General features: G+C 44.7%; 1 protein-coding gene across 2 annotated transcripts in view; it reads right to left on the bottom strand.

Moving 5' to 3' along the window:
* Nucleotides 1-13088, bottom strand: part of slc2a4rg (SLC2A4 regulator) — a 34016-nt gene that overhangs the window by 6864 nt on the left and 14064 nt on the right. The window contains exons 3-7 of one of the 2 annotated variants that reach the window (XM_079359763.1): nucleotides 6843-6943; nucleotides 5120-5358; nucleotides 2800-2900; nucleotides 1298-1571; nucleotides 237-377 (exon numbers count right to left, since the gene is read on the bottom strand). In XM_079359763.1, coding sequence (XP_079215889.1) covers nucleotides 237-377; nucleotides 1298-1571; nucleotides 2800-2900; nucleotides 5120-5358; nucleotides 6843-6943 — 856 coding nt within the window. The remainder of the gene's footprint in view (nucleotides 1-236; nucleotides 378-1297; nucleotides 1572-2799; nucleotides 2901-5119; nucleotides 5359-6842; nucleotides 6944-13088) is intronic. The other variant, XM_079359764.1, reaches the window with a different exon arrangement.

Here is a 13088-nt window from a genome sequence, read left to right as displayed (position 1 = left end):
TTGAATGTTGCACCTGCATGCACATTAGGTTTTATATGCGTTTACTCAGACCATATATCAGGAACTTTTTTGTAGCATCTTTGTACAACTTTAGCTACAGAAAAAAAAGAATCATAAGTGCAACAAAGATGATAAAGCAGGGCAGTGAAAACCCAGAGAGAAAAAAAGCAGAGAAAAAAAAAGGGGAGACGTAGAAACAGCGGGATAAAAGAGGGGTGAGACGAAGCCTCACTCACCGGAGCGCCTTTGAAAATGACACGAGGGGACTGCCACGACACACTGATGCCATTCCCAATCCCAATTCCAGGCCCGGTCTCATTACCACTGCCTAACTCGGCCAAATCAGGAGTCACTGGGATACTCACTGGAGCAGTGGCCTGGAATATGGACAAGCACCCCGCAGAAACCAGGAGAGCAGGAGACAGAGAGGAGGAGGAGAAGGAGGAGGAGGAGGAGGAGGAGGAGGGAGAAGAAAAGAGCAGATAGAAAAAAGGAGAGGAGAAAACATAAAATATCCAGTTCTGAGGAGGGAGAGCAGTTCTGTCCTTCAGCATGAGAAATCAGCTCTCATCGAGTTCAGGAGAGCGTGATACCGATAGAAGGGTTTGGTTTAAAGACGAAAATGTAAATTGTGGACTTTGTTTCCAAAGAGTTTCTGAGAAAGTTTACACAACAGCAGGGAGGGCAGAAGGGAAGCAGAATTGAATCACAGCGGAACACTGAGAAAATAAATGAAAAGTCATTATTGCTGTTTCACCCTGTATGAATATTACAAGTCTATTTGACTATTTAAGGTTATTATTAAACCAAATGAGTAACTTAAGGTTGGAAAATTCTTTCCAGTGGAATAAAAGAGGGCGCCGGCATGAATTTGTGCAGACAGAGGAAGAAAACGAAGAAAGAGGACAAAAGGGAGAATGAGGGAGGAGGCGCGGCTATTTTCAAGGAAAAAGCTGCAAGCAGGAATTTACGAATGATTAAAATCTGAAGACCAAAAATGAAACATATCAAGACTTCGTTCTTCGTGTGACCTTGTGTTCGTACTTTGAAGAAAGTTTGATTTTCTTTCCCTCCCTCGCATGAACTCCCACACTGGTGGAGGAGTTGATAATGCAGTCTGACCTCAGAGCGTCTTCCCACAGTGATCTCACCAACTGCCCTCCGAAGATTCGACATGATCGAAAAATCTGAAACTGTCCAGCCTGGCAACACACCAACTCATGTCCAGCCTGACTTTTTTTTTTCTTTTTTTCGGGCGCACGTTTGTGTGTTTTGCGGTGGGGTGTGTGGGTGTTACCTGGTAGGCGTGGTCAGTGCGGATGTGGCAGAGCGTGGAGGGAGCGGACTGGCTGAGCAGTGTCGGGGCGTGGCTCTGTGAAGCGTTCATGTTGATGTGTTCCGAGTGGGGGAGATAGGTGAGCGGTGGGGGGAAGACGGGCGGAGGCCCACACGTGGTGGGGGAGGTGGGGGTGAGGCTGGACAAGCCCTCCGTCAGGCTGTCCATGTTGACCTCGATCTCTGAGTAGTAGAAGTCCTCCTCTCCGTCGCTGTAATCTGAGTCACTGTTTCGCCTGCGAGGAGAGGAAAACAAATCAAGAGACACTTTAGGAAAGGACATGATGTCTCACACACACACACACAACAGGTTGGATTCTGCTGAGGTAAATATTTTAACAGTAGCAATTCTGAGAAAAGGACATATAAAACATGTGTACATAGAGGACATTTCCACAGCAGTATGAATTACACAGGGTGCAGTTTCTCTTCTCAGCAGCAGGTGGCAGTAAAAGCCAGTGTGTTGCAAAGGTCCTCATATAGACGAGCTGTTGATGAAATGTCATCAACTGTGAGGACACAGGTTAGAGCCTCTGCTCCAAACTCCGTCTCTCTCTCTCTCTCTGTCTCTCTGTCTGTCTCTCTCTCTGTCTCTCTCTCTCTCTCTCTGTCTCTCTCTCTCCATGCAGAAGTAAGTAAATGAATGAATTACAAAATTATTATTAGCTATAATGCAGCATTATTAGTTTTTGAAACAAATACTTTTCTTTATTTGAGATATAGAACAGTGGGGAGAGAGAGAGAGAGAGAGAGAGAGAGAGAGAGAGAGAGAGAGAGAGAGAGAGAGAGAGAGAGAGAGACAGAGAGAGAGAGAGAGAGAGAGAGAGAGAGAGAGAGAGAGAGAGAGATGGCTTAACTTTCACACTGTTCATACGCTTAATCTCAGAGTTTGGAGAGTGGGGAATGACGTGGGCTGTCCACTTGGAGGACTTCAGATTTCAGGGGGGGACACTTTCACCCTTAATATCATTACTCAGTCTATTTTAGCACTGCTAAAACATTACATTTTCGTGGTTTGAAAGTCTCACTCGTTGACATTCTCACTGTGACCAAAGATGCAAATGTGCTTCGTAGCGATAAATCAAAGGCTCTGTAAGTGCGATGTCAAATCAGGCAGTTAGAAAGCGTGCAGGCAGTAAAAAGATTATTCGAGTCTTCTTCGAGTGTGACTACTACTGCATCAGTCTCTCAATGAAGATCATCAGTGTGACTCACAGATCCTCATACTGCCTTACGGCACTTCATGTGGGTGTGTGTAGTGGTTCAGTAAAGAGGTATAGATGCGTAATAAACAACCAGGCGGCAAGACGGACGTTATGGGAAAAAAAGAGAGAACTAAGGACGACAGCTGTGACTGTCCTGACTACAAAATAAGTTTGAATCCTGCCACATCTGTAGACGAGGAGAGGTTAAAGAGCAAATGGTAAACAGGAGTCAGTCTTCCTCTCATGGTCAGAAACTCACCCCAGGTGGACGGTGCGGATGTGTCGCTGGATCCCTGAGGAAGTGCTGAGGACCTTTTCACAGTTCTTCCACAAGCACTTGAACATCACCTTCATGGAGTTCTGAAAAAAGACACATTCCCCACAAAAGCCGCGTGGGTCAGACGACGGCTGACTCCTCACAGAAATGGTGACAAAAGACAAAATCACTAAGTGTTGGATGTATGAGGTGACTTTTGATATCTGCGCATTGAAGCTTCAAGGAAGAATAAAAGAGCCGCCGGCGATGATAAACCAAACATAATCCCTGCAGAACCCTGGTGAGTGTTTCATGGGAAATAAAGGTTAATGTCCCCTCTTTTAAATCTCATTGGCAGCCTAAATAGAAAGGCCTTCATGGGGGACTGAGTGCCACTCCATTAGGGGCCAAACACTACACCTCATTAGAGCGCTGTTAGAGCACCAAGCCTATGAAAATAATAACCAGATATGTGACATGATCAGACACAGATGAGCTCTTCCTCCTGTCTGTTCATGCTTTGAGCTGAAGCAATCATTTGTCTAACCGGAAATAGGTTATGTAATGCCGCAGCCCGGAGGGGGGGTGCCCCTAATGCTTCACACAACTATTCGATGGTTCTATCAAAAATTGCCGTCCGTACACGTGAAAAGGTCTGATCTCTTTTTCACCGTCGTATCTGAAATGTGTATTATATCTGATCCTCCTCAAATCTGATTTTTTTTTAAACAAGGCCCAAGATATCTCTGTGATGTTTGTTTAAGCATGCCACGAGGAGATGAATTGATAGGTGGAGTGGGTGCTTCAAGTTAACTTTTTTTTTTTTTGCATCACAGTGGTTGGCAGCTGTCCATCGAGCAGGCAGCAACCTGCATCACCAATAACCAAACAGACAGTGGGCGTGTGCTCCCATAACCTGCCAATAGTGTCTGCAGAGAGACGGGCGAGGAAGGAGAGGACGGGAGCAGGAGAGACCTAAAGAGGGAACCTGTGCCAAAGAAACTAGTGCAGAGAAGGTTGGGTTTTTTTTTTTATCGGTTATGTTAACTCTCCAGCTCTTTGACTGTGCCTCACGCTGTTAAACAGCTCTGCTTAACGCTGGGCTTCAGACTCGCTCCTACCCCGCCATGCAACTGGAACACAAGACTCCGAGTAAAAACGATACAGAAAAGCTCGTCATTAATCCCACAAACAATCACTAATCACTTAAACTCCCTGAGCGTTTTTCTTACATCTTAACGCCGTGAACAGTGAGAACGGCGACTGCCGTGTTTCAATAATCCTCTTAACCCACTGCCTGCAGAAAAATCAAACAGCCTTCAATCCAAGGGGCAGCTACTCATAGAAGGGGCTTAGACCTCTGAGGTTTGCATCAGCTTTATTGCAACGCAAAGTTAACTCACATTTGAGCCCTCTTCACAACTTGTGTGTGTGTGTGTGCGTGTGTGTGTTCCCCACCAGCGCCATCCTCCTTAATTTCCTGTCTGCTTATCTATGGTATGGCATTGGCCTCTTGCAGCATCGTCCTCAGAGTCTCTCTAGTTTTATATATTTGGCAGCTCAATAGTTTTCACTCGAAGGAGATAGAATAGCAAACGCCCACATATTTTAAAGTATATGAGCTCTCCTGCGTCCCTGCATGAAATATCGATATGCACTTCCTGTTTTGGGTCAATGCCCCAGTCCTCCTCTACACCCCAGAGCGTTACTGTCCTAATTCGTATGCATCCTTTGAACCTTTAGCTACCTCCCGCTCTTCCTTTTCTTCCCGCTCTTCATTCTTAATAAATCTTCCTACCACTCCTCCTGAATAAACCGACGAGGGAAGGGAAATAATCATCTTCACAAGCAAAGGCCTTTACATGCTCGGCTGTTCCTATAGAGAAAGAAAAAAGGGGAGGAATAAAACGTATTCATCATCCGTCACCCACATACGCCTAAAGGAAGAGACCTCAAGCGCGGTGCTGACACTTTCTGAATCACTCCGGTGGGTTTCAGAGGTCTCTCCCTGCAGCGATAACAGAAGCACCTCCGAGGTGTTTATCTAGCTCCGTTCGGGTCGAAGTTAAGAGTGGAGTAGGCAGAATCTTTGGTTACTGGGAAATCTACATCTGTGTCAAGCATTGAGAAGAGTCACAAATAGTAAATGTTTGCCTTATCGCAAAGTTGATGATGCGTCTTAAAGTTACCGATTAAATGTTGTTTTCTTTATTTGAATAAGAGCACGTTGTGTTTACAAATCTGTAAAAAAGGGCTTTCTTATACGACGACCTGTCGCATCAATAGACAGCTGTCAGCACCCTGACTCTTAACGCTTCTTTACCTTTCGCTTCCGAGGTATGGGGTCCTCAAACATGAAATGCGTGCTCTCCGTCACATCCTCGCTGACATCGTCACATTGGGACGAAAGAAGGAAATTCTTGTTGGCATCGTTGGAAAGAGGTGGGGACGGCGTGGAGGGCACCGACTGGTCGCTGGCGTCCCAGCTCCAGTTTCCACTGGTGGAACTGCTGTAGCTGGCTGACAGCATCTCCTTCCAGGCCCTGCTGGCAGGCTCTGGTACTGCAGACACAAGAGTTCACAGTAGGAGGAAAGTGTCAAAACGCATGAAAAGTTACTGCATAATGGAATTGCAAAGAAGACTGCTAACGTGAGTGATATCGTGTACAAGGCAAGAGATGGAAAACAATATTGGCAACATAATGTGGAGACAGTATGAGTAACAATCCTGAGCCTAATCCTCACTCTGTTAGGAAAATGAAAATGTAAAACCTCTCAGAAGCCCCGAACCATGACAGCCTGTTTGGTGCATTCACTTTTTTAATATCTTTAATATCATATCTGGAGTAGATACTTTACTGTCCTAACATTTTCATTTGGTTGTAGTGAGGGCTGAGCCTTAAGCTAAACAGCTTTCATTTCCTGAACAACGTACTCTATTTTTTCCCCTCACAAACCCCGTCTATAGATTTCGGCCTTTTGACCAATCCAATGATGCCTGACGTATAAGACTTAATAATCGCAACAGCTTGATCGGATCTTTATTGTGGCGAAACACAGCAAGGAATAAAACCTGAACCCTGACATGAAGCAAAGCCTTATATCAAGTACGTTAGAGATTATACCCACCTATAATGCTGTCCTATAAGGTGAGGGTTAAAGACATGTCAGAGGGTGAATCTCAGTTCATGTGAAATTTAGCATGGATTTATTTGTTTGGATTAACTCTGCTTCTTAACAGAATTACTTTGTGGTGAGCCACATTTCACCCATTAAAGAGAGAAATAAGGTACGGTCAGCCCCATGTCATCGTCTAAAAGATGAAGCATAGGAACATTAGAACCATCACAAAAATAAACATTTCGTTTCAAACTACGCTAATCATACTAAAGTAACTGATGACTTTTATCTTAAAGCCAGCAGTTTAAGGGCTTTAGGGGGAGCTGGGCTACATCATCATTTTCCCCCAACAAACTCCCCACTTTATTCATGTAGAGACCTTTTTATGGGCTTTGACCAAACTGTGATAACGTCCTCTCTCTCTGCAGCACTGCGCGTAGACTACACTCTTGATCAAGCTCGGCTTCTCCCAACCCCACCGCGCCCTCCGTCACCATCCAAAGACTGCCGCGCCCAGCAAAGAAAACTGTGTGTTGCTTTAGATGTCTCTCTACTAAGGTGAGTGTCGAACAGGGTGATAGTGGATGTGAACTGCTTCTTGTTATCGTTACTGAGCCTTGGTTTGGGATAAAAATAAAGAAGTGGGACTTTGACCGTCTGAAAGTGTTGACATGGTGACGGCCAGAGTAGTGAAAACAGAGAATGTAGCTTGTGATGACAGGGTCAACGCTGAGCCGTTTGGTAAGAATGTATACAAAGATATGAGAACAGTGTTAAGGATTGCGTTCACACTCTTTTCCGTTGGATGTATGGATGTGGATCTCGTATATTTAGAGCGGCTTCGACTGGTTCGATGAATGGGTGCGTCTGTATTTGATTCAACTGCAGGGGTAGTAAAGGCAGAATGCATCTGGCAGTGGTGGTACCTGTGGGTGCAGAAGGAGGGTTGAGCACCAAAGGGGATGTGGACAGTGAGGTTAGGACAGTGGCAGCCATCACCTCCTTATCAGCATGACCTGAGGGGTTCCTGCAAAACACAGAGGTTGATATTTACAAAGCTGCAGAAAGCAAATAAAACATCAGAGCTTCTCGGTAAAAGAGTATTTTTTTTAATTAAAAAAAAAAAAGCTTGCACACAGGAAAAAAGAAATAAATCCCTGTAGCAACCCAAAATATTTACGGAACAGTTTAGATGATGCAACGACGTATCCAACAAAAGAAGCTCGGGCACAAAATTATATGTGTACAATAAATCTTTGCTAAATTGCTGTCGGTGTGTGTGTGTGTGTGTGTGTGTGTGTGTACGCTCATGTAGATGTAATGGAACCTTTAGAGTGAAAGGGGTTTTTGCTGTGTGTTTTTGCACAGTTTGTGCAAACCACGCTAAGAGGGGGAAGAGAGAGAGAGGCTTGTTCGTCCCTTCCTGCTCTGTATACCCCATGCTGAGCAGTCCACCCTCGGTATAAACTTTATTTATACTGCCCACAGGAACTAGAAGCAAACACATACACATTCACAGTGAGCCCAGTGAGCGCTCTGGCGTCCGGCGTTCTCATAAAGAGGTGACCAAGCAGCAACGATTGAAAAGCAACATTCGAGCGCACACCTCAGTACTTCAAACGTATTCTTCTGTGGACTTTTGCACTCTTCACCTCTGTTCTTGTTGTCCTTAAAAAGCAAAATGCAAGGCAAATGATTCAAGGCCAAGATTCACCCACACACTCGTGCTCACGTGCAAACACTCAAACATGTGAAATCCTGGAGAAGTGCTCGCCGTCAAAGCCGGCGAGGTGATCCAAATGCTGTAAAGTACTGATGCATGAGCACGTACATTGACAAAGATGGACTAACTCAAAACAGACAGAGATAGAGAAACACACAGAGGCACAGAGCCACATGGTCTGCAGCTTTAAGAGATCCTTGTCCCGCCCCCGGACTTCTCCACTACACAACCAGAGTAAACTGGTTTGAGTTGTTCCCTCAGCCAAGCCCTAAGCTCTGGCACACATCCACTGAGTCTCAGTACACTGACTCAAATCAAGGCAAAAGAACTTTTTCACTCCGCAGCACATACAACGGAAAATGGAAAAGTAAACACAATACTGCAGGGATAAGTGCATCTGCATCACGTAAACTAAAACAAAAGTTAAAAGTGGTAAGATTTAAAACGGCAACATTTTATTACTGCCAAAAAAAACAAACAAAAAAAACCAGCTCCCACTCTGACGAGAATGTGCAGAGGAATGTTGTCGATATTTATAGGAAACTCTAAAAGACAGTCCGAACCCTGACTGGGACTGTCTTTACTAATTTTCTCTAAACCTAGGTAGACACCATGTGGAGCTGTGTTTGAATGTTGTTGCGTGAAAACAATGCAGGCATTGGGTTAAACGGGTGTTTACAATTACAAAACACTGCTTGGAGAGAGATTCGCTGCGTGCTGAAAAACAACAATATAAACACCACAGCTGAAACAGAATACATAGCCAGAGGAGAGGCTGGTAATATTCACGTCCACAACACACACATGAACATGAACACAAACACGCACACACACACAGTCTGGATGAGAGATAAAGAGATAACAACATTAGCCGCGTCCTGTTTCAGTCATTAGCCCTGCGTTCAGTGGTAAACAGGACCAACAAAAGACACGCTCATGATTTACGGGCCTCTTTCGCTTCCTTAATAACATTTCTGAACTGTTTTTGCCGATGTGGACGACTTGTTGTCGGCGTGACCCGCGGCGCTCCAGAAACGGTGCATTCATGTTGTAGAAAGTGCGGCCCGCGAGAATCCCAGTGGGCTCGCCTAAAGAGGTCTACTTATGGCAGCCCACTGAAAGTCATGGATGTCTGCTTTGTAAGTGTGTGTGTGTGTGTGTGTGTGTGTATGCATGTGTAGGTGTGTTTATAGCCTTTGTATAGTCTGCAGTTGTTTCTAAGTGAAAAAAACAAAACAAAACACAAACAACAACTGACAGCGAACCCATCAGTTGATTCCAAGTTTTATTCCAACATTAATATCCTTTTAATTCTCTCTCTATCCAAATATACACCCACACACACACACACACACACACACAGACACACAGACACACAGACACACACACACACACACACACACACACACACACACACACACACACACACACACAAACACACCAAGGAATACCAAGACAAACCAGACCCCATTATTATTAACTCTCCAACCCACTGTGATTTCCTGACATTCAGATTTTTCCTTCCTCCGCTTCCCGGCAGAACCATGATACTCTGCAGCAGTTTCATTTCATCTGGTGCAAGTGTTTGAGTGTGTTTGTGTGTGTGTGTGTGTGCGTGTGTGTGCCAACTAATAAACAACACAAATGACATGATTTAGACGTCTTTATTGTGTGTCACCACAACACACACACAAAAAAAAACTATTTTGCATGCTGCCAGTTAGTCAGACTGTGTTGGATACACGCATATGGCTGCCACATACCGCCATCATAAAAGGAACTCCGACAGATAACATTCACTTTTTATCGCTCACTCTGTTGAACAATATCAGCCTCCGTAGAAAATGTAAATGACACGGTTCGGCGCTCTCTCTCTCTTTCTCTCTCTGTCACTTTCTCGCCTGTCTGGGAAAATACTAGAGTACACCGCTCGCGTACACAAGAGGAGAGGCTGAAGAGCGACCGCACTGACGCAACAGTAAATCTGTCTTCGTGTTCCCATGAGAGGCTTTATTTTGGAATGAGTTAAACAGGGGAAATCTTTATTTAGTGCCCAGAAGAGGCTGATTGGAGAGCAGAGATCGCTGTCAACAAATCCGGCCTTGTGTGTGGTATCGCTATATGTGTATTCGTGTGTTTGGAGGAGTGGGTGTTTTTGGGGTTTGTGGTTTTTATAACCATCCAAATCTGGATGTTTACAGGAACCTCTCAGTCCATGTGGTACATATATGGTGATGGCTGTAAATTTAATGATGACATGATGAAAATAAAAAAAAATCCTCGCCGGTGTGTGCTGGTGAACATGTGTAGGCACATCCACACACTTTGTGGTAACAGAGGTATTTTAATGTTGTGTAATGACACTTGTGTGGGGGGGAGCTGTCAATGGGACTGTCTTAATGAGGGGGAGGTCTGAACCCCTTTTATTGTACCATCATTGACACCTGTGGTGGGAGCGTCTGTCACACTCCGACCATACACAAACTCTCTCATAACCGCACATATAAAAAAATATAAAAAAAACAACCCTCTCAAAACTACACACACTCTTCCCCTCTTTCCTCCCTCCCTGTGTTGTGCTTCGGCTGGGCCAGGAAACACCCCCCCTTCTGGCAGCAGCACAACACACAGAGCGGTTAGAGTTAACAAGCCAGGCCGCGAAACACACACAGATAAGAGCGAGAAAGAGAGAGAGAGAGAGTCTACCACTTTAAGCACATGCATAGGTAGCAAAACAAGGGGAGAATAACATGTGTTCTTGCAATTTTTTTATTTTTTTTTATTTATTTATTTTAAAATCGGTGTCACTTAACACTAACAAACTTTAATTTCTTCTTCTGGTATAATGCACGCAGGCTTCATGCTGAGCTTTGTGCCAGTCTGCATGAACCTTATTATCAGCTCGGATAAAGATGGTAGAGAACTCAAAACGCTCCGCACTAGCTCGTGCCAGGGGTATTTGGACTCTGATACTGCAAATAGTGAAAACACCGCTGCTATGTTAATGTTGGAAGCACCCCACCCTGATCTGATCCGCCGCGACACTGGGTCCTCTGCTGTTGTTGGGGAGACGACCGGGCCTTCCCTCTATATTTATCACAGCACTTTAACTCCAGTTACCAGTTACAATCTGCCCATGTTTATAGCACACACTGAACGTGGTAATATATCAATCAAAAGAGCGGTGAGGAAGCTTCAGAGGAGGATCTTTTGCCATAATCACTTTAAATGTCCCCCCCCCCCCCCCCCCAAGTTACCTTAAAACTTAAAGGGAGTACTAAGCAGTAGGAGCCATCCATAAGCATCCCCTCGAAGCCCACTCAAATGTGTTTATCTGTGCTGTATAGGACTTCTTCACTGGTATTTTTCTCCCCCACCCCGCATGTGTCTCCCACCTGTTTGGCACAGCAAAGACTTTAGGTTTAGGAGAACACAACTATCACCCAGCGTTTTCTGACTGGGAACGAACAAACTATGAGATGTTTTATAGCCATCTTGGAAATCTACACTCCGCTGGGCTCATCGCTGCATCATTCTCAAAAGAAAAAAAAACAAAAAAAAAAACAAAACAACTCACTATGAACTTAACAACACACAAACATTCTGTCTTGTTTACCAGGAAAAAAAAAATCAGCGTTTAACAGAGTGCTTGGAAGAAACCAGCCTTTAAAGGTCAAGAGGAAGACCGAGTGGAAGGGGCCGGCTGGGCGGTATCAGTGGATTTCATTGTTTTTGAGTTGGCTGACCACAAAGCTTATCCTTTTTTTTTTCTTTCCAGGATGACTCAAAGTAGAGTTTTATAAGCTGCAGTAAGTCTAGTTTTCTCTGCTGCTGTACACCGGCGCCGACAACACTCTGTGATCTCCCTTTCTAGCCTGATGCTAGTTAGTTACCGATGCATTCGATGGGATCATGTGATCTTCATGATCCCCAAGTAAGGCATCAGAATGCGTTTGTGTGCATGTACTGTATGTACTGTATGCAGTGCATACTTACCAGTCACTCTATATCTAAAGCAGCTGGGAGAGCCTCTGATTGGCCTGACTGGTGTATGTGAGACTTTAAAAAAAAAAAAAAAAAGCCATCACCCAAACACACGAAAACAAATGTAATTTTCAAACACTACTTAAGCTCAAGTTGGGAAAAACATTTAGTACACACTGATGTTGTGATGATATTGCTTTTTTTTTTTATTTTTTTTTTTTACTTCTGGCTATTTTTCTCTTTATTTCTCTAACACATAAACCGCAGTCGCAATAAAGATATGCACGCCAAAAAATGAGGGAGAGAGCGAGAGCGAGAGAGAGAGAGAGAGAGAGAGAGAGATAGAGAGATAGAGAGAGAGAGGGAGAGAGAGGGAGGCTGACAGAGAAAATGAAGGAAACCACAAAACCACAAGAGCATTGTCAGCCATAGTGTATGATGTTCTGATAAGCATCTGTCTCCCTCTGAACCCTTCAAGCCTGTTTAAGGCTCTGAAGGGAATGTAGACTATCTGTGCACTGTTTGCATAGATCATCCGGTGCTGTTATCCTGAAGCAGAAGAAATCCTCCATGCAGGTGAAGGCTGTTGAAAATGTGACTGCACAAAAATCAAGACAACAAAAACAGTATGTTGTATTTGAGCAGAGTATAACCTGTCTCATGAAATAACAAAGTGACAACTGAGGCTGTTTACAGACCCGGCTGGTGTTGATGATGTATTCCCCGCTGTGCAACCCCGACAGCTGCCCCATCCATATACACTCTATAAATAGAACACCCGTCACTGCTCTCCATCCTGCAATCCCTCCGTCCCCCATCATCCTCTGCCTTGACTCCACACAATTACGTAATGCCTACCATCTCACTCTCTCTCTTTTTGTCCCCACCCCCCTTGCTTGCAGATCGTCATGATTGGCAGTAAACAGTCTTTCCCGAGCGTACACGAGCCTGAGTCCCGAGTGTGCACTCGCTGTGATCCACCTGCTTCTGCCCCCCCGCCCCCGATCTACTCTTCCTGTCTTCGCACTTGTATCGTTTGTACCGTAAAAAAAAAAACACAAAAAAAAACAACGACAAATATGTTTCTATAAATGACGGTGCTCAGCATCCTTCTGTCTTCGGCCACGATAGCGCAGTCTGTCCACATGTTGCCCCTTACGTAAGTCCCCAGGCTCTGAACCCCCCCCTGTAGAGGGAGAGGCTGTTCGGCAGGAGCTGTGTCTCTTTAATACGGGCTGTGAATGTAATGGCTATTCAGTGCAGGGACAAAAAGCCCTCTCTTTCTGTCTCTTGATCCCCAAATGCAATCTGTAGCCTTAGGCCAACGCAAAAAAAACCAATGGACGGCTTTGTCCGAACAGAATAATAGAGGACAGGCATGAAGCAAAAGGTACGATTCCCTCTGTAGTGTCTGACTTCTTGTATAAGCCCTTGGATTAAACTACACAAACAGGATCACACACAC

This window comes from Symphodus melops (assembly GCF_947650265.1).
Source record: "Symphodus melops genome assembly, chromosome: 13".
NCBI lineage: Eukaryota > Metazoa > Chordata > Actinopteri > Labriformes > Labridae > Symphodus > Symphodus melops.
The sequence above is the reverse complement of the archived record's forward strand: the minus strand, read 5'-3'. Positions and strand labels throughout refer to the sequence as shown.